General features: G+C 40.1%; 1 protein-coding gene across 1 annotated transcript in view; it reads left to right on the forward strand.

Annotated features, from left to right (window-relative positions):
- Window positions 1-8,328: 8,328 nt before the first annotated feature.
- The window catches only part of tgfb2 (transforming growth factor, beta 2), a 40,084-nt gene continuing 25,484 nt past the window's right edge, over window positions 8,329-22,928 (forward strand). The window contains exon 1 of the mRNA XM_085290580.1: window positions 8,329-9,557. Within this exon, the coding sequence (XP_085146706.1) occupies window positions 9,212-9,557 (346 nt within the window). The 5' untranslated portion in view covers window positions 8,329-9,211. The remainder of the gene's footprint in view (window positions 9,558-22,928) is intronic.

Here is a 22,928-nt window from a genome sequence, read left to right on the forward strand (position 1 = left end):
GAGCTGGGACCAAAGTAACAAAGGTCACCATCAGTAACACACTACAACGGCAGGGAATCAAATCCCGCAGTGCCAGACGTGTTCCGCTGCTGAAGCCAGTGCATGTCCAGGCCCGTCTGAAGTTTGCCAGAGAGCACATGGATGATACAGCAGAGGATTGGGAGAATGTCATGAGGTCAGATGAAACCAAAGTAGAACTTTTTGGTATAAACCCAACTCATCGTGTTTGGAGGAAGAAGAATACTGAGTTGCATCCCAAGAACACCATACCTACTGTGAAGCATGGGGGTGGAAACATCATGCTATGGGGCTGTTTTTCTGCCAAGGGGACAGGACGACTGATCCATGTTAAGGACAGAATGAATGGGGCCATGTATCGTGAGATTTTGAGCCAAAACCTCCTTCCATCAGTGAGAACTTTGAAGTTGAAACAAGGCTGGGTCTTCCAACATGACAATGATCCAAAACACACCGCCCGGGCAACAAAGGAGTGGCTCCGTAAGAAGCATTTGAAAGTCCTGGAGTGGCCTAGCCAGTCTCCAGACCTCAACCCCATAGAAAATCTGTGGCGGGAGTTGAAAGTCCGTGTTGCTCGGCGACGGCCCCAAAACATCACTGCTCTCGAGAAGATCTGCATGGAGGAATGGGCCAAAATACCAGCTACTGTATGTGCAAACCTGGTAAAAACCTATAGTAAACGTTTGACCTCTGTTATTGCCAACAAAGGTTATGTTACAAAGTATTGAGTTGTATTTTTGTTATTGACCAAATACTTATTTTCCACCCTAATTTACGAATAAATTCTTTACAAATCCTACCATGTGGATTCATGGATTTTTTTTTCACATTCTGTCTCTCATAGTTGAAGTGTACCTCTGGTGCAAATTACTGACCTCTGTCATCATTTTAGGTGGGGGAACTTGCACAATCAGTGGCGGACTAAATACTTTTTTGCCCCACTGTATGACCTGCAGTCTATCTGGGTCAGATATAAACCAAGTTTAGGTGGAGTTTATTTTCGTTGTGCTGACTTTTTACCGTCAGTTACAATAACTCGTACTGGTACTAGCTAGCATGACGGAGTTTCTATACAGCTGGGTGTAGGGTTGCCAACCGTCCCTTAAAATACGGAATCGTCCCGTATTTCGAAACAAAAGTACACGTCCCGTATTGAGCTAATAAGGGACGCACTTTGTCCCGTAATACAGTGAGAATCAAACGTAGTCTATAACTTTTAATGGAATTAACGCTTTGTTTGAAAACATAATTCCCAGCCCCTCTCCTGCTTTGTGACCAATGAGCTGACAGCACACTTACGAGTATGACAATTCAGATTACCGCTCATCTCATTGGTCGAGGAAAGGTCGCTTACGGAGAAAATACCGGAAGACAACAGATGACCACAACAAGAAGCATGGCCAACAGGGAAACAAACGCCGACACTGCGGTGCAAGTCTCGGACGACAGTAAACCTAAAGCTGGGCAAACACTGTGCGATTTTTTCAGTCACGTTATTCAGCTCCTGCTCAAACTGCACAATTGACTCGCAGGGGTTAGAAGTTGGTAGGTCACGATGCAGGGTCTCACACTATACCGCCCGATGCTCTGATGCAACCTGAGTGCTCACACTGTGCCTCCATAAAATGATGGTTATAACAGAAAATCTGTCGCGCTCTCTCTCTCCGTCTTACACTCACACAGACACACACACCACCACCATCAACTTTGCTAAATTGCTAATGAAAAACATTGATCGGGCAGCTGTGACTGAGCAGCAATGTAAATCCAACTATTTTCACGGTTGTGTGCCTCCATCGCTTGTGTCCAGATCACACGCTGCACAGCCGTGCTGCTCCATCTTTTACACCAACGTTTACGTGTTTGCGCGCGAGCAGTGTGAGCGGCTGTGGTGAGACCCTCACGAGCGATTGATGATCGGGAGCTGGTCGTGAGGTGTTAATCACTTCTCGTTACCCCACGTATACTACACGATGCACGATGAAGGCCAAAATCGGTCCGATCACTCAAAAATCGGCTCAAAATGGGCCTAAAACTGCACAGTGTAAGCCCAGCATTAGAGCAGCAATGTTTGTTCCCCTCAGAGAAAGGGAAGAATGGGAAAAGGAAAACACCTGGCTGGAAAAAGTTAATATGGGCATGTGCAGTGAATATCAGCGCTATGTGGCCAGAAGTGTGATAATATAATTTATTTTGTGTAATAAATAACTGCAAGGATAGATGATTACAACAAATAGATGACTAATACATAAAAGTAATACATATATGAATAATGATGATGAGTTAAGATGCGTAATCATGGGAACAAGCGGGTTTACAAACAGGAGCAGCTGATTAGCATTAGAAAAGCTGAAATAATACCTCAACTGAAGCCAATTGTACTAAATGCACTAAATGTGCACTGTTACAAGAATGTTTTTCTTTCTATTGTTTTCTATTATTTTAAGTTAAGCAGGACAGAGTTCTTTTAAAGAAAGATTTACTTATATTCTCAAAAGTTAAGCATGACATTCTGTTTAAGAAGGAGACCTGTTTTATTGTGTTAATGTTGTCATTTTGAGCTAAAAATAAATGGCTAAATGATCATTTGTTTCACATGTGTTCATATCACAAAGAATACACATCTACTTAAATCAAATTCAAGTCAAATGGTTAAAAAAATAATTTCACACACAAAAAAAGAGCTAGAAAATTCACCACACTGGGAAGGGTGAAGACAACTGGGTCGCCCGGACCTGGCCACGAGGTGTCCCTTATTTATTTTTCAGGGAGTTAGCAACCCTAGCTGGGTGGGTGCTATGATGTTACTGATAGTGAACTTTATGTTATTCATAAGGTTAGTTAGTAGAGTTGCCAACCGTCCCGTAAAAAGATGGAATCGTCCCGCATTCAGAGAAAATATTACGTGTTTCATATTGAGCTGAAAAGGAGCAGTTTGTCCCGTACTTCAGGTAGGATGGAAAAAGACACAAAGCTGGAGTTATTCTGTCTTTACGCTGTCAGCTGCCTCTTCTTTGCTCATTCTTTCCCCTCCCTCTGCTGTTTCTACTTCAATGAACATGATCATGAAACTGATCAATGATCAGCTGATCAGCTTTTCTCTCTTGTTTGTTTATCGCCCACTTTGCACCAGAAAGAGGAAACCACAAACAACAGCTGCACGTTTAAGCTTGATCAGCTGTTGTTAGAATTTATTTAATATTAATTTCAAGTATCAGCTGATGTTTGCTGGAGCCACAGCTGTTAAGCTGCTGGTCATGATATCGGTTTGGATAGGTGGTGAGAGGGAAACATGAAACCAGGAGATGTCCTTACTGAATCATAAGAGTTGAACAGGTGATGGACAAACTGGTTTACCTTTTAGGTGACATGAATGAGTTGAAGGGACGTTATGAACTGTTTCTGAGAGACAAACAACACCAGGTTCCTTTTTTATGCTGACTGTACAGTTTTTACTAAGCTAACTACCTTTAAGATAGTAAACTCCCACCGTAAGGGTGTGTTTTAACTGATGAAACTGTGTCGTACTCAGGCTGATTGCTGCCTTTTATAAGCTTTACTGCACAAGCATAAGCTAACACCAGTACAGAAGCCAGGTAATCAACTGAAAGACACAAAATAAAACATTAACAAAGCAACACTACAGAGGTGGGACCAAGTCATTGTTTTGCAAGTCTCAAGTAAGTCTCAAGTCTTTATCCTCAAGTCTCAAGTCAAGTCTCAAGTAATGTCAGGCAAGTCAGAGTCGAGTCTCAAGTCACTGGTGTAAAAGTCCGAGTCAAGTCACAAGTCTGAAACTTTGAATTTCAAGTCCTTTCGAGTCTTTAAAAAAAAAAAAAACGAAAAAAATAATGTTGCAGTTATATGCTAAATGTAAATATTAGACCATGTAATTTTAAAATCTGTGTTTTTCTCAACACATGACAAAATAGTGAACTTAGAAAATATACACAAATTGTGAAATTGCACCTCTTTAAAATGCAGCTCAATTAAACCTAGCTCCAAGAATAATTTTCACCGACAGTTCTGAGATAAGCTGCATGTTATTCTTGGATGCGGTTGTAGGACCAGCTTTAAAATCGCATGACAAAAATATCATACACATTAAAAAAAACTGTATCACCAACGTAGCCTGGACAACATTTGCTAGTTAGATGAAGTCAGCTATCTCATCTTAGCATATTTATATGCATATTTATAATCATACGGTTCTTGGAGTGAGTGCATACACTCATGAAGTTTAGTAACTTCAGGTCACTGCAACAAGCCCAGGCACAGTTTACCGACGGATGGGTACAGGACCTTGAAATGCACCATGTAGAACGAAAGACCATCGTACGTATCATAAGTTTACCAGTCTCACAAATTGTCGTCATAAATACACATTCCTTAACCGTTTATTAATAGGACCTTTGAGCTCAACGGTAATTAATTAGTAGTGGAAATAATTTCTGGTACCCATCACAGAAATGTAGCAGTGACAACAATATTGTATGCTGTAATCGTACTGGGCAATTAGTGATACAAAAAACCTGTTTTATCCTGTGAATAAAAGTATATGTTTTTGTCAATGTACCATAATAACAGAAGCGAAACGCAATATTGTGTCAGGACAATTCACTATTTATGCACAATAAATAAAGGAGCATAGCGCGACAATTTCTGTTCAGCGCCAGACTTGCTTGTAACCTATATCACTAATTATGTTATGAAAATGACGTATTAACTACTAAAAAACACTGACCTTCGTGTAAATGCTTGGAGCAGACTAACCTGTGAGCTGGAGTGTTCTGGGACGTTATATTTGATCTTTGAATGGCTGAAATCCAGGCCATCCGTCGCGTCTTTGTTACTTCGGAAACATGGCTTGAACAATTTCTCTTCAACGACGTAATCCGATAACAACCGATCTCTTTACCCGTCGGCTTCCCGTGGCTGTCATGCGACCGGCTATTGCAGTTAATAATACAACGGCTTCTTGACATTTTTGTGTTTCTTTTTATCGCTGTATAACTGATTTTAATTGAAAGCCTGCGTGCGCTAGTACCGCTTGCCACGAGTTCCCAGAATCCTTTGCGGTTCTACCCGTGAATGACGTCACATTTTCAATCTCTATATAATATGCATGTTAAATTTTATATTTGGGGTAAAATATCAAGTCTTTTCAAGTAAACCGGTTCAAGTCCAATTCACGTCCCAAGTCATTGGTGTAAAAGTCCAAGTCAAGTCACAAGTCTTAGAACATTTTTTCAAGTCAAGTCTAAAGTCATAAAATTAATGACTCGAGTCTGACTCGAGTCCAAGTCATGTGACTCGAGTCCACACCTCTGCAACACTATTAATGACAGTACAGTTTGGTAATAGTCATATTTGTATCTTTAACACGTTATTTAGTTAACACAGAAACTCACCAGCTCGGCTTCATCAGTCATAACAGCAATATCAACGAAAAGAAGATCCTGCAGGTAGGATCTATGAGCGGCTGTTAACACGTACCATCCCAGACTTACATAAATCACTCTGTCTTAAATAAATTTGTCATTTAAAGCAAATATGGGTCTGGCTGATAATAAATCACAACAAAATTAATTGATATGTTAGAAATATGGGGAAAAAATCCACACTGACAGCTGGTAACTGTGCAGGGGTGGGTCTAGCAAAGTTTTGCCAGGGGGCCAGGTAGGGCATTAACTGGGAAAAGGGGGCACAAAGATATACGTTCTTATTCTCCTTTAAAATGTCTCGCTTTTATTAAATAATTATCTGAAGCTTACAACCAAAGTTTTAATCTGACGTAAAATGTATAGGAATCATATATATACCAACAAAACAAGTGTACATCACTGTCACAACAGCCTCTGTTTTCATTCAAAGGCTTTATGGCTTTTCCTATAATACCTGGGGGGGGGGGCGATCTCTAGTCAAAATACCCGGGCCGATTTTTTGTCCCAGTCCAGCCCTGGCAACTCTCTCTTGCACCTCCAATCCCTCTGGCATCTGGGAGTAGGGACTGGGCTCGAACAGGACATCCTGACCTGCTGGGAGTGGGCCTGCTCTCACACTACACTTGACAACTCTTGTCTGACCAGGTGGGATGCTCATTAATTCACTCCCAGTTTTCACTCTGCCCTCACCTCATCGTCTCCACTCTTCATCACCTTTATAAAGACCTCAGCTTTCTTACAGTCAATGGAGAATGCTGTGCTAACAGCTTCTGTTACAGCACGAGGTGACTCTATTCCCCTCTCTAGCATGTGTTCAATCACATTGAAGCCAATTATTGCCTCCTCCGCCACCCCATCTTCCTGAGCTGGCATGAGAAGCTCTAACTGCGCAGCCTCTTCTGTGGGCAACCTGAATTTGATTTCAACCCACCCAGAAAATGGGATTTGTGTCTGATTTACTGCCCTCCCATCTAATATACCAGGCCCAATGATTTCAGTTAAACTCCTAACTTTGAGGTGTGGGATGTTCTGTTGTCTCCATTTTTCATTTATGAGACAGACCTGTGATCCTGTGTCCCACAATGCTGTGCTTTTTACTCCCTCAAGCAGGCAGGTGATCATGTGCTTCCTCCCAATAAGATTGAGGAGCTGGGCTCTTTGTCTTGGGGAGAGGAGGCTGATAGAGACCGCTTCATTCCTCTTATCTTGTGTGACAGCTGCTACTTTTGTCTCCAAATGTTTTATACTGTCTGTCAAGAGTTTGTGAACATCTTGTTGTTGCTCACCTTGGTTTAGTAGCTGAAAAGTAGCGTGGGTTCACCGTGCTAGCTGACATACCAATTTGATCTTCCCTGTCTGGAAGTTTTCTCCGGGTGCAGCATCCCCTTGACAAATGCCCACTTTGTCCACATTTGAAGCAGTGGCCGCAGTTTTCTCCTCTATTGCTGTCCTGACAATCCCTGCAGCCACGTTTGAGACTTGGGCGGTGTGAGGGAGAAGGTCGGTGCGACTCACAAATAACTCCTTTTATTTCATCTATTTCCCCTTTTAGTTGATTGATGATTTCAAACAGCTCAGTTTCCTTCCGAGTCACTGTTGCTGGTGCTTTAGCAGCTTTACCTTTTGTCGAGGTGGAGAATGGCTGGTCTTGCCCACCCACTGCACCAACTGCTGCCTCTTGCACTGACTGTGCCTCTGCTTTTATCTCTCTTACTTTCATTTCTCGGGTAGTCTTTCTGAATTTTTGTTGCCTCTCCCACTCAAGGCTGGCCCGCTTCATTTGTCTTTGCAATCAGCACATCGTCAGTGACTGCTGGATCATCCAGGTGGGGATTGATCTGGTATTTCACATTGTCACTGATCAGACCTGTGCCAACGGCTCGCAGAAACTTTTTCTGAATCAATTCGACACTGTATTGTTCATCTGTCCCTGGCTCCCTTGATGATGTTAGGAGTCTTTCTTTCAGCTCTGTTGCCCTAAATAGAAAGTTCTGTGGGGACTCATTACTTCCTTGAGTGATATTTAGCAGCCGATGATAGAGGTCAGTAGAGCTATCCTCCTTGTAGTGTCCCCTCAGCGTGGTACAAAGTTGCATGGGGGTGAGGTCTGTTTTAATCTCCAACATATCACGGAGACTTAGGCCTGGGCTTATGGCTCCTGTTTTGTCCACAGTGTCTTTCTTGTCCTTACACAGGTCATTTTGTTTCAATCCCTGGCTGCTCTAGTTTGCATGTTAAATATACTAACCCCACGTTGCTTACCAATGCATCCATTGGAGTGTGGGAGTATTATACCTTATAACATTTAAATAGAAAGTCAAATAGAAATATTAATAACAATAAGCATAGAAGAAAAAAAATCTTGCACAGATGGGTGAATGCTGTACAAAGGGTTTGAGTGCTCAGGTAGAATAGAAAATTACTATATAAGAACCAATCAATTTTCCATGATGTTTTTCTTAAGTTATGCAGCTCTTATTTTTTTCCTGTCATTTGGCAACCCCATTTCTGCTTTTGATTTTGGAAATAAAAACCACTAATCTCATTATGCAATTTTATTAAGATAATATGTGTTTTTGAAAATGTATGGTTTCAATATCTAAAGTTTAAGAGTCAAATTCTGGTTAAAAATAATAATTAAAAAAAAATCAATTTGTCTATTGTAACAGATCGTGGACCCATGTACACATGCCCAGGCCATATTAGAAAGGACAGAACCCCGGGTATAAGACCCCGCATTCATGACCTGTGATGAGCCAGCGTATTAGAGTACTGTTGCCGCGCTGTCCCACTGTGCAAAACGAACACTCCTGTTTACTACAAATCGTCTGTTGACCTGGAATTGAAAGCATATCCTGCTCTGAAAAGTGAGGACGATAACTGTGGTTCAAAGCTGGTAGAAGGGGTAGCACGCTGTACGACCAGTCCCTTAAAATGGTCCAGTAAACAGCCACTACTAACAATTTAGCATTTGTAAATAAGAAACGATCCTTCCTCCAGCTGGATGAGCTGAAGGGAGACGCTCTGCAGTCGTACCAAGAACAACCTCCGAGTTTTTTTTGCTGTTGGTTTATTGTTTTCTTTCTCTCTTTTTTGAAGTGCTCTGCTTTTGCAGGAAGACTTTAGCGTTGTGAGAACAAGACTGGAGCTATTTTTGATTCGACTTCGAGGCGGCAGCTTAAGTTTGTGGCGCTGCTAAGAGCACGTTCGAGTTTTGATGCTAGTGTAAACCCATTTATCTGTCTGGACCATCAAAGCGCTGAAGTGTGACAGAGTGACTGTTTGGATTCCAGGAGAGCGATGAGAAGAGCGTTCGGATACTCAGGCTCGCTGAAGATAGCGCTTCAGTTTTAGGCTCCCCTTCGTCTCTTTTTTTTTTTTTTTTTTTTTTTAAATCCGTGTGGGCTATTGCAGATCCGTTTGGTTGGCGATCTGGACACATTCAGTACCAGATTTACTCCTCACCCCCTTAAACGATTAAACAAGCCGGGAGCAGACCCTCGCTGTCCCACAGTAACGGATTCCTTTTTGGACTGAGGCAGTTGAATGGATTTTCCGGTACACTGCTAAAATTGGTTAAAACGAACTGTTCGAGATTCAAATAATTTTTCGGTACCAGCTTACTCGTAAATGCTCCACTTTGATCGTTGATAAAGGAATATATCTGTTTGGCGATATTCAAAGGCAAAGTGCTCTTGATTTTGTTTCCTGATTATTTATTGTGATATTTGAATACGCTGGTGGAGAAAATGAACGTGTATCTCGTGTGCCTTTTCCTTACTTTGGATATAGCCACCGTGGCTTTCAGTCTGTCTACGTGCAGTACGCTGGACATGGATCAATTCAAGAAAAAACGCATCGAAGCCATCCGAGGGCAGATCCTGAGTAAGCTGAAACTCGCAGCCCCCCCAGAGGACTTCCCCGAACCCGAGGAGGTGTCCCGGGACATCGTCTCTATCTATAACAGCACCCGGGACTTACTGCAAGAAAAAGCGAACGAACGGGCGGCGACTTGCGAACGGCAGCGGAGCGAGGAGGAGTACTACGCCAAAGAGGTGCATAAGATCGACATGCAGCGCTTCTACCCGTCAGAGAGTAAGTCTGTGTGCCCGCACTGATGCCATTTCAGGCCAAAAGGCACAACTTCGAATACCGCTGCTACGCGTGTTTGTGATTCTTTTGGAAAATCCTCTCCATCACGCTGTGCTGGGAGAGTGTAAGGAAAACCAGGTAGTGCTAATATTAAAAATAAGCTACACTTTTTATATATCGGTCGCTTCTACTCTTCACGAGGCTGTGTGTTGCCTTGTAACTTTACCATTACACACTTAGTCTCACTGGTGTCAAGCCAGCCTCCAATTCGAGACTTGCAGTCAAGCCAGCCTCCAGTTTGTTTTACGTTCCCTGTGTATTCAAAGTATTACGGGAATGGATGTGGAAACCGGATTTCAAAATAAAAGCCAACTTCGAGTGAATTAACAGATATGTTAAGAACATAATAACATATAATTTAGGCTTTTTTTTTTTTTTACAAACTCTAATGTTAGATCTATATGACACAGCCTTGTACCCTAATTGTGCCCTGTCACTATCAAGGCCATCTTATTTTGGATTTCAAAGTAAAAGCCCTGTGAATCTTCATTTTTGAACTACTCTTTCAATGACTTAATAATGCTCTTAAAAGCAAAAGTCGTATTTCCAAATACTATTTGAACTTTATATCAACACTTTCCAACCACAGTCTTTTTCACAGTGATACCATATCAATATCAAGTCAGTCTGATTTTGCCTTTCATAGTAAAGGCCCTTTGAAATTGCTGATATTTGACTTAATCTTTTAACGATTCAAAATGCTCTAAAATGGAAAATTCCTGTTTCCACAGGGTAAGTCCACTCCAGATCAACAGTATACAGCCCCACAGTGATACCATATTAATATCAAGTCATTCTGATTATGCCTTCCAAAATAAAAGACTTTTTAAATTGTCCACAATTGACCTACCTTTCAGTGATTTCAAAATGCTCTAAAATGGAAATTTCCTGTTTCCATAGGGTAATTCCACTCCAGATCAACAGTATACAGCCCCACAGTGATACCATATCAATATCAAGTCATTCTGATTATGCCTTCCAAAATAAAAGACTTTTTAAATTGTCCACAATTGACCTACCTTTCAGTGATTTCAAAATGCTCTAAAATGGAAATTTCCTGTTTCCATAGGGTAATTCCACTCCAGATCAACAGTATACAGCCCCACAGTGATACCATATCAATATCAAGTCATTCTGATTATGCCTTCCAAAATAAATGCCCTTTCAAATTGAGCATATACGACCTACTTTTTTAACGATTTCAAAATGTTCTTAAACAGAATTTTGCTGTTTCCACAGGATAATTTCACTTTAGGTCAACAGTATACAACCTCACGATGTTACCATATCAATATCAAGTCATTCTGATTTTGCTTTCAAAAATAAAAGCATTTTCAAACTGCCCATTTCTGACTTGATCCTGGAACAATTTCAAAATGCTCTAAAATGGAAAATTCCTGTTTCCACAGGGTAATTCCACTTTAGATCAACAGTATACAGCCCCACAGTGATAACATATCAATATCAAGTCATTCTGATTATGCCTTCCAAAGTAAAAGCCTTTTCAAATTGTCCACAATTGACCTACCTTTCAGTGATTTCAAAATGCTCTAAAATGGAAAATTCCTGTTTCCACAGGGTAATTCCACTCCAGATCAACAGTATACAACCCCACAGTGATACCATATCAATATCAAGTCATTCTGATTATGCCTTCCAAAATAAAAGACTTTTCAAATTGCCAAGATACGACCTACTCTTTTAAAGATTTCAAAATGCTCTAAAAGTGAAAATTGCTGTGGGGTTGTATACTGTTGATCTGGAGTTGAATTACCCTGTGGAAACAGGAATTTTCCATTTTAGAGCATTTTGAAATCACTGAAAGGTAGGTCAATTGTGGACAATTTGAAAAGGCTTTTACTTTGGAAGGCATAATGCGAATGACTTGATATTGATATGTTATCACTGTGGGGCTGTATACTGTTGATCTGGAGTGGAATTACCCTGTGGAAACAGGAATTTTCCATTTTAGAGCATTTTGAAATTGTTCCAGGATCAAGTCAGATATGGGCAGTTTGAAAATGCTTTTATTTTTTAAAGCAAAATCAGAATGTCTTGATATTGATATGGTAACATCGTGAGGTTGTATACTGTTGATCTGGAGTGGAATTAACTTGTGGAAACAGGAAATTTCCATTTTAGAGCATTTTGAAATCACTGAAAGGTAGGTCAATTATGGACAATTTAAAAAGTCTTTTATTTTGGAAGGCATAATCAGAATGACTTGATATTGATATGGTATCACTGTGGGGCTGTATACTGTTGATCTAAGGTGGAATTACCCTGTGGAAACACGAATTTTGCATTTTAGATCATTTTGAATCGTTAAAAGATTAAGTCAAATATCGGCAATTTCAAAGGGACATTACTATGAAAGGCAAAATCAGACTGACTTGATATTGATATGGTATCACTGTGAAAAAGACTGTGGTTGGAAAGTGTTGATATAAAGTTCAAATAGTATTTGGAAATACGACTTTTGCTTTTAAGAGCATTATTAAGTCATTGAAAGAGTAGTTCAAAAATGAAGATTCACAGGGCTTTTACTTTGAAATCCAAAATAAGATGGCCTTGATAGTGACAGGGCACAATTGGGGTACAAGGCTGTGTCATATAGATCTAACATTAGAGTTTGTTAAAAAAAAAAAAGAAAAAAAAGCCTAAATTATGTTATTATGTTCTTAACATATCCTGTTAATTCACTCGAAGTTGGCTTTTATTTTGAAATCCGGTTTCCACATCCATTCCCGTAATACTTTGAATACACAGGGAACGTAAAACAAACTGGAGGCTGGCTTGACGGCAAGTCTCGAATTGGAGGCTGGCTTGACACAAGTTTAGTCTCTCACTCGAACGACAGCGTCAAGTGTGAGCTTTATTGTTTGCCCGAGTAACATGATACCAAGTCAGCTGGCCACAATACATTTGTGAGCTTGAACTTGTGGCACAAAAACAAGCAAATTACTGGACTTCTTGTTCGCTTCATCATGTCGCTAATTGAACTTGATATGTTTTGCTTCCTGATGTACATATTGCACATGCAAGTTTATTTTCCTTCCTCCTTCCTTTATCTTAGGGCTAAAACTGTAATTTGAGACAAATAATTAACTAAATATATGACCAGATTCTCTCAGGATTTCATGATAGATTAGTGATAATTGATTAGTCTGTTAACTTATTAATTTGGCATTTACCATCCAGGTGGAATGTTACCCGCATTACTCTGACCACTACAGTTTATATTCAGTCACACACACGAATGATTTAGTCAAGTAGGGTAACAAAAACATACTTTGTATGTTAAACTTATTATTGACAGGATTATCAAGGTAACAACTTCCCAGGAGATTTTCCCATAAATATAAATTGTCAGTGCTAATGACTAGTTGAAAAAAAATAACATTTATGCGTTCAAGTTTAATTGTACAAATGGAGTAACACAGTAGTGCTGTGGATAGCACTGTCACCTTCAGTGGTGGGATTGTTAAAACCCTTTTATGTAAGAAACAGCATCTGCTACTGTCCCCACTTGCTGGACACGAATGGCCCAAAAATTTTGTTGTGCTTGCTGCTGCGTTCTACCTGTACATAATTTCTTTAAACCCATTTTATGTGTACTAGAGATGGACCGATCCGATATTACGTATCGGTATTGGTCCGATACTGACCTAAATTACTGGATCGGATATCGGAGAAAAATAAAAAAAATGTAATCCGATCCATTAAATATCACGAAAGCACCTCACAAAACTTGCAACACGCCGTAACTCACCTCAGAACGTTAGCACGTCGGAGCAGTATGCATCACGTGATAGAGCGGCTGTGGCATGCGGGACCTGTCGGTGGTCTGGATAGCATTTGGAGCTTCGCTAGCAACCCGGCATTTCATCTCCGACAAAGTTATCCCGAGAGAAGTAAAGCAAGTGTGTAAGTCCATCTCTGAATGTTTGTAAAGCATTCCTGCGTTAAGCTTAACAAGCGACTGACTCTCCTGCTGCTACTTCAATCATGAAACTGGTTAACGATCAGCTGATCGGCTTTTCTGTCGCGAGTCAGTGTCTCTAGTTTGCTTTTGGCCCACTTTGCACCAGAAAGAGGAAACCAGCGGCTGAACAACAGCAGCACGTTTAAGCTTGATCAGCTATTGTTAGAATGTATTTAATATTACTTTCTACTCCAGGATCTTTTTCTACGTAGCTGACGCTGGTAACTGTGCAGGGGCGGATCTAGCAAAGTTTAGCCAGGGGGGCCGATAGGGCATTAACAGGGAAAAGGGGGCACAAAGACATACTTTTCTTTCTTATTCTCATTTAAAATGTCTAGCTTTTAATAAATAATTATCTGACACCCAAAGTTTTAATTTGATGTAAAATGAATAGAAGTCAATTACTGTATATAGTAACTATTAAGTCTAATATATATACCCTAGTAAGCTATAGTACTTTTTCCTTTGGGAAGGTACCATCTGTGCAGTCTGCAATTTTGTTGAAGAAAGATGTTGAATCTATTTAATATTTCTTGAAAAATAATTGATTTCTGTGCATTTTTTTTCACACTGCATCAAATTAAGGTTGATTACGTCGATTAAGCATCATGAGGTGGAGCGTGAGGGGTGGTTCCCTATTTTTTATTTATTTATTTTTGTTGTTGCTGGGAGTTGGAACCCTATTAGTTAGGTTGCTTAATATTTATGCTAAGTACTCTTTAAAATACCAGAATAGGGAGGATGGTGTAGGTGTAGGCCTCATTGTTTGACAAACAGAAAGAGCAACTACACAGCACACTAACCATACACACCAAACATGCCAAATGTCACAAATCTTTGGGTTCTCTGAGTTCTTGGCTAGCTTAGCATTAGCATGCTGTCTGTTCATTTTGTTTGCATAAGCCGAGGTTGTATTAGCAGCATAATGCAGTTGTTTCTGCCCTGGATGCTGTTTTCACTTTACCATCATGCTTATGGCCTTATGTAGTAGTAGTAATAATAATAATAATAATAATAATGATAATACATTTTATTTGAAAGCGCCTTTCAGAACACACAAAGACACTGTATACAGCAGAATAATAAAAACAAGCATAAAAGCAAGCAGTTTACACAATCATAAGAGCATAAAATATAAAACAAATTTAAAATAGCAGAGTGGTGAGGTTATGTGGGATAAGCTATTTTGAACAAGTGAGTTTTGAGTCTAGACTTAAGAAATATCACTTCCTTCTCTCTTTTTATGTCAGGAGGTAGGGAATTCCAGAGTCGAGGAGCAGAGCAGCTGAAAGCCCTGCTCTCCATGGTGGCAAGACAGGGAAAAGGGAAAGAGAGAGTGCGAGAGAAGAAGAAGATCTAAGACCCCGAGATGGAATGGTGATCTGAACCAAATCAGAGAGATATGGAGGAGAGAAACGATGAATAGCCATAAATGTATACAAAAGTATTTTAAAATTGATGCGATATTTGACCGGGAGACAATGAGCTGTGGGACAGCGGTGATGTGGTAATTAGAAGGGGTCCTGGTGATAATACGGGCAGCAGAGTTCTGGACACGTTGGAGCTTGTGCATGGATTTTTGAGTAAGACCAACAAGAAGTGAATTGCAGTAATCAATCCAAGAAGTAACACGGCTGTGAACAAGAATGGCAGTGGCACGTGGAGTAAGAAAAGGACGGAGACAATTAATGTTGCGCAATTCAAAATATGCAAACCGAGTGACATTATTAATGTGTGAATTAAAAGATAGAGTACTGTTGAGGATGACACCCAAACTTCACAGAAGAAGAAACGGAGACCGGCGAGTTATTGATAGTAATAGAGAAACTGTTGGTTCTGGATAATGTTGATTGCCCAGAACCAAATAAAAATAGAAATTAAAAGTAATGTCCATGACTCTGCTCTAGATCACTCCACCATTTACTAGGGGTGCAACAATACTCGTATCGATATTGAACCTTTCGATACAGTGCTTTCGGTTCGGTACGCATATGTATTGAACAATACAAAATTTTTTATTTATTTTAGCAACTTTTCTTCTGACGATGCTGTCTGTGTTGAGCAATGACTGTATAAAAGACGGACGACGCGACACCGCCTCCTCCCATAGTGCAAAAATGAAGCCAAAATATCCCGCTTGTGGAGGCTGCCATCTTGCAAATTTGGAGCCAGAGTCTGCGCAGTAGTGACTTGAGGTGGAGTGACTGTGTAACGCTCCCGCCCACACACCCGCTGGACGTGACCGCAAACACGCCCCCCTACACTTTTTACGTAGCCCGGCGGCTCGAGTTTTTTTGCTGGTTTACCGCGACTGACGACTCGTTTAATTAAGGTAAATACAACCATGTCACTGTTATATAAAAAAAAAAAGACACACAGCTTTTCATCTTATAGTTCTAAAATCACCCTGTTATTAATTTTTGCTAGATTAGCCGCTAGCATACGCACTGTGTTGGAGGCTTGTTGCTAGCTAGTTAGGATGCTACACACCTGTTACTCTAATAGTCTGTATTATTGAAGGATTCAGCACTTCTTATGTTTTTTTTATTAATCCATTTTTAGACAGCGATAAGCTCAGCTGCACACTCTCCCGAGGCCCAGAGTTACTGTTAATATCAAAAATGTAATGCTGTCCTTTGAGATATTAACATAAGACTGTTAGTGTAATGGATCTAAAACGGTTTAAATCTTCAGAGCCGTCTACATCCTGGTAACATGGAAACTTTAAAAACATCAGCAGAACGTTTCAGTAGTGTAGTCTAATTTGTTCATTTCATTTAATAATAGAGTCCATATCAACAGCTACATTCACCCTGGAGAGAAACTAGTGAGGGAGACCATCAGGACCAAGCTGGGTTTCCTGGGTCCAGAGGTTTGGAGAAACTTCTTCCCTTTTTTTCATGACAGCTGTCCTGTGCCAGAAGTTCTGTTAACCCACTGAGAGAGGCTTCATTTAAGAAACACCAGGAACACTGAAGCTCATCGCATTGATCAAGCAGGACTCATGATCTTCACCAGCAGCTCCCTCACAGGGAAATCTTCAGCACTCCTCCGTAGGCCTGCCCTGGGAGATGGATAAACCCAGCATTTCATGAACACTGTGATGGAGACCTTTGGTTTGTGTAATGTTGTAAATACTCCCCAGAGGCTCCGGACTTTTACATAAAGATATTATATTCAGTCCTGTAGAAAGTTATATATTTAAAAATATATGATCCTCTCTGGTTACTCTGGTATGAATAACTCTGCAACTGCAGCTGCAGTTTTCACTACAGCACATACAAGGGAGTGCAGAATTATTAGGCAAATGAGTATTTTGTCCACATCATCCTCTTCATGCATGTTGTCTTACTCCAAGCTGTATAGGCTCGAAAGCCTACTACCAATTAAGCATATTAGGTGATGTGCATCTCTGTAATGAGAAGGGGTGTGGTCTAATGACATCAACACCCTATATCAGGTGTGCATAATTATTAGGCAACGTCCTTTCCTTTGGCAAAATGGGTCAAAAGAAGGACTTGACAGGCTCAGAAAAGTCAAAAATAGTGAGATATCTTGCAGAGGGATGCAGCAGTCTCAAAATTGCAAAGCTTCTGAAGCGTGATCATCGAACAATCAAGCGTTTCATTCAAAATAGTCAACAGGGTCGCAAGAAGCGTGTGGAAAAACCAAGGCGCAAAATAACTGCCCATGAACTGAGAAAAGTCAAGCGTGCAGCTGCTAAGATGCCACTTGCCACCAGTTTGGCCATATTTCAGAGCTGCAACATCACTGGAGTGCCCAAAAGCACAAGGTGTGCAATACTCAGAGACATGGGCAAGGTAAGAAAGGCTGAAAGACGACCACCACTGAACAAGACACACAAGCTGAAACGTCAAGACTGGGCCAAGAAATATCTCAAGACTGGTTTTTCTAAGGTTTTATGGACTGATGAAATGAGAGTGAGTCTTGATGGGCCAGATGGATGGGCCCGTGGCTGGATTGGTAAAGGGCAGAGAGCTCCAGTCCGACTCAGACGCCAGCAAGGTGGAGGTGGAGTACTGGTTTGGGCTGGTATCATCAAAGATGAGCTTGTGGGGCCTTTTCGGGTTGGGGATGGAGTCAAGCTCAACTCCCAGTCCTACTGCCAGTTTCTGGAAGACACCTTCTTCAAGCAGTGGTATAGGAACAAGTCTGCATCCTTCAAGAAAAAACATGATTTTCATGCAGGACAATGCTCCATCACACGTGTCCAAGTACTCCACAGCGTGGCTGGCAAGAAAGGGTATAAAAGAAGACAAACTAATGACATGGCCACCTTGTTCACCTGATCTGGACCCCATTGAGAACCTGTGGTCCATCATCAAATGTGAGATTTACAAGGAGGGAAAACAGTACACCTCTCTGAACAGTGTCTGGGAGGCTGTGGTTGCTGCTGCACGCAATGTTGATGGTGAACCGATCAAAACACTGACAGAATCCATGGATGGCAGGCTTTTGAGTGTCCTTGCAAAGAAAGGTGGCTATATTGGTCGCTGATTTTTGTTTTGTTTTTGAATGTCAGAAATGTATATTTGTGAATGTGGAGATGTTATATTGGTTTCACTGGTAAAAATAAATAATTGAAATGGGTATATATTTGGTTTTTTTTAAGTTGCCTAATAATTATGCACAGTAATAGTCACCTGCACACACAGATATCCCCCTAAAATAGCTAAAACTAAAAACTACTTCCAAAAACATTCAGCTTTGATATTAATGAGTTTTTTGGGTTCATTGAGAACATGGTTGTTGTTCAATAATAAAATTATTCCTCAAAAATACAACTTGCCTAATAATTCTGCACTCCCTGTATGGTACTTTAACCTTTGTACTGTTTTCATCAGTTAATTTTGCAGTTAACATGTGAACATGTTGGATGATCTGTCTGCTGTCACTGGGTGGTGCTGAGGTCTGAATGTGAGGGCAGCTCCTGTAATCACAAAGAGAACAGAATCATCAAACTCAAATCTAAATTTTATCCCTCAAAATTGAAATAAAGCTGATCCTTCTGTCCTCACACACTCAGGATCTGAAGTTCTTCTCTTACATTCTTTTCAGTATTACAGTACACTACAGTACTTTAATCCATAGTTCCTGATTAATGAGGAGTTACTGAAGTACAAGCTTTTAAAAAAATGTTACTGTCTTTACAGATGTGGCAAGAGACTGAAAATCTACTGTTGTTTGCACATATTTAATATTCAGCTCTGCACAGGAGCTGAAGCAGAGTGCAGCCTGTTGCTTTTACAGTATAATACTTGTAATAAAAGTTTCTCTTGATTTCTTTAGTCAGGGTAAATTCATTCACCTGCACAGATTAGCTAAACGAACCTCAGTGCTCATTTTAGCTAGTGAGGTCTTGCTAAGGACGGTAGTTACGGATTAGCTTACAAACACGTTTAACTTACCGAAAAAGTGCAGCGGGGCCTCGGGTCCTTCTGTCGGGTAGTCCAGTTTACTGAAGAACACCTCAGGCTGTCAGTTTAAAACAGTCGGTCATGTTTTCGTAATGTAAATGCTGGTCCTCCTCTCAGAGCCTACGCTCTATCTGCTATTCCCGAACAGAGATACGCAAGTTTCTCCGTGACTGCAGCTGCCAGTCAAAGCTGTTATGATGACGTTTCACCCCAATTTAACATCACCGCGGTAGGAATTAGAATCAAACTTATGTGAGAGGAGACCCCTTGGACATAAATCAGCGTGATGAGAACTATTGAAAACAAAAGAAAGAATCTTTGGAAAAAAAATTTCTGAGGAGAATTAATTAATTTTAGTCTGACCCCAATCCCATCGCTAACATGGAGGAGACGGGGTTTATGACCTATACTGCAGCCAGACACCAGGGGGCGATAGAGATGTTTTGGCTTCATTTTTGGGAGCTGTCGCGTCGTCCATCTTTTATACAGTCATTGGTGTTGAGCGCTGTCACTACCCGATCCGTACCAGAAACCCGATCGGTACCCCGCATGTGCGAAAGGTGTCTACTTCCGGTCGTAGCATTTTACGATAGTTATGGGTCATGCACACACATGCACCGTTATACAAAGATGAAGAGGAAACTTTTTCTGGCTTGTTCCATTTCAGAAGCTGAAAAAGGTTCATGTCCTCATATCCTTAAAAACAAAAACTGTGTTTCATCTTATATTTTTTAATTGGTTGTCCCACAAGAGCGGTGGCAAGCCCCACAATCTAGTAAAGCAAGAGTAAACTCATAAAACAAATTTCCCACGTGTGGGACTAATAAAGGTTATCTTATCTTATTTTCTAAAATAATACTTTTTGATCCCTAGAGTAGAGTTACAGATACTAGGAGAATCAATGCCAAGGTTTGCCATTATGCCATGATGTTGTGACCCAACACCTTTTGGCTATTTTTCTTAAATACTAACCCACATGTATTTTCTAAATTCTATCAACTTTGTAGTTTTGCTTTCCCTACAGTATCCAATACTGACAGACCACAAAGTGAATTGTAATATTTGGTAAAACAAGCAACTTTCTACAAGTAATACAAATTGGCTAGTAGGCATAATGGAAATGTAAGGAATTACTAGCAGTGTGCTCCACATACTTTTTTGTACTACATTTTTGTTAAGTCATGGTCTAGCATGCAGGACGTGAATGCTATTGCTATTTGAACTGCTCAGCCACGGTGGCCAGCATTGCAAAACAGAAGGGAGAGAAAAGGGGAGATTGAGTGAGAGAGTTAAGAATACTACATTTTCCTCCAACAATGCATTGTTTACAGCAATGGCACCAGTCTGGTGTAAGATGATAGTTTTTGCAGAAGTGCTGGGGAAATGGGGGGGAAGATGTTTGATGCTCAGGCTGAGCCTGGGCTGGGGAGCATTTCTCATGCTACATGGGAGTTGGAGCTTTGTTTTTGGCTGTGTCTCAAGTATGGCCTAATTTATTGAGCCAATATTTGTCTGCCATGCTGTGATGTGTGTGTATACTGCCTTCTAGTAACTTGTTGCTATACAATACCAAACCCTTTTTCCTTTTAGTGTTTTTGCTGCACACTTTAATTTCTTGCTACAGGGCTCGCAAAATCGCTAGCCCGACGTCCCGGAGCTAGCGATATCTCTGGTCGGGCGACCAAAATCTGTCTCAGCCCCGCCCGTTGGGTTATCATATAGCCCGACGGGCTATATGACAGCTTTTCTTATGTTGGTATGGACATTTGTACAGTTAATGATGTAATAGAGGTGCATCAACAACTTTACATTGACAACCTACAACCGGTTCAGTTACAAGCAGCATGGGCTGTACAGGGGGATGCTTCCTTAAGTGAAACAGAACGGGAGCAATTCAGGTCAAAAATAGGACAGATTTTGTGGGTTGCCAAACAAACGAGGCCAGATGTTATGTTTGACATATACAGCCTGGCATCTAATATTAAAGATGCAACTGTGCAGTCCATTCATGATGTGAACAAAGTTATCCGTAAACTTAAGGCAGAGAAAGTGACTCTTAAGTTTCAGCACTTGGGTAACAGTGAGGATTTGGCATTGGTTGTTTTCAGTGTCGCATCATTTGGCAACCTTCCTGATGGCGGTACTCAAGCAGGGGCATTAATTGCCCTTATGGGTAAAGGAGGAAAGTTTTGTCCTCTCTTTTGACAGTCTAAAAAAATCAGGCGTGGGGTCAGAAGTACACTGGCAGGAGAAACTCTTGCCATGTCAGATGGAATAGACAGTGCAGTCTTCCAGGCAACACTTTTTTCTGAGCTTACAACTGATAACACTAGTCTGAATGCTCTTCTGTTGATCTGTGTGACTGACAATCATTCCTTGTTTGATGCACTCAAGTCCACTAAGCAGGTTACAGAGAAGAGACAGAGGCTAGAAATGAGCAGCAAAAAGAGCTCATACAAGCCAAGGAAATCAGACTGTTGGTCAGATTCCAAATCCCAACTTGCTGATTGTCTGACAAAAAAGGGAGTTTCACCTTTAACCCTCCTAAAAGCACTAGACAAAGGACTCTGGATACTGTGATCCTTTGTTTACTAAGTTTTCTTTGCATTAAAATGCACTATTGTTTATTTTGTGCAGTGATAGTATGCTTTAAGTAAAGTACATTGAAATGTTTTCTGAATGTTCAACAATGTTGACAATTTTTTTGTTTACATATATATTTATGCAAATGTTTTAAAGAGGTGTTTATATTTTTATTTTAAAAAAGAAAGAGGGAGATTGTTAACTTGTTATTTTCTGTTATATCGCGAGAGTACTGTTGCCCGCGAGGAGTTGTTGTTTTGTGTACGTGGTGTATGATGGCGTAAAGAATAAAGCGCTTGGAGTGAGACTACGACGTGTCTTTTGACTTTACAATCTGTATGTCAAATCATGGGCGAGATACTAACATGAAGTTTCTCTCTGATACGTCTATTGGAGTTTGAATGTTAAAGCACTTAAGCATGGAAAAGAGTCCTTGTGTGAATGAGATAAGTATAAAGTACTTTGAGCGCTCAAGTAGAATAGAAAAGAGCTATATAAGAACCAGTGGAAAACCTAGTTCATGCGTTTATTACTTCTGGCCTGGACTATTGTATGTCACTATTATAAGGATGTCTTAAAAACATTTAATCCAAAATGTTGCAGCCAGAGTATATCTTTGGTTCCTCGTTTCAAGGACATTGAAGTGCCTCCCCAAGAGTGTAAACATTTATCCACTCTCTCTGTCAGAGTTTTTTGTTAACATGAATGTTCAAGATGTTCAATAAACATGTTAAGTGCATATATTTTCCCTTTTTTCTCCAGTCTGTTTGCTCATGCAAAATGAAATGTGATTAATATAGAATAAAAATGAATGATATTTAATCGTGATTAATCAAAATTAATCCACAGTAACCCTGTGATGAATCTGATTAAACATTTTAACTGTTTGACAGCACTAATATATATTATATATTTGTGTGTACTTTTTTTTTTTTTTTAAAGTTGTATTTCACAGGAGAGAACCTGTGCTAAAAGATTAAAGAAAACTATTCAAATTCTCTTTGAATTTAAGCATACATTCTTTGTGTTTATTCTGCATTTACTTCCTTATATTGCATAAATGTCAGTTACAAGCTTAAATATAAAGTTAAAAAAAAATGTAACTGCAACCATGCTCTTGATCAAGTAATTGTGATTAATTACAGAAAATTGTGAGATTAATTATTTTTTTATTTTTTCAAATCTATTGACAGCACTAGTTTTTAGAATTAATGAATCAATATAGCATTATTCAAACTAAAATCGATTTAAATCAGGAAATTCACTTTATAAAGCCAAGAGTTGGAACACCTCTAGGAATTAGTAGCA

The sequence above is a fragment of the Mchenga conophoros genome, linkage group LG11 (genome assembly GCF_057382185.1).
Source record: "Mchenga conophoros isolate Kocher_MC1m ecotype Shallow Benthic linkage group LG11, M_conophoros_male_GT1.1, whole genome shotgun sequence".
Classification (NCBI taxonomy): domain Eukaryota; kingdom Metazoa; phylum Chordata; class Actinopteri; order Cichliformes; family Cichlidae; genus Mchenga; species Mchenga conophoros.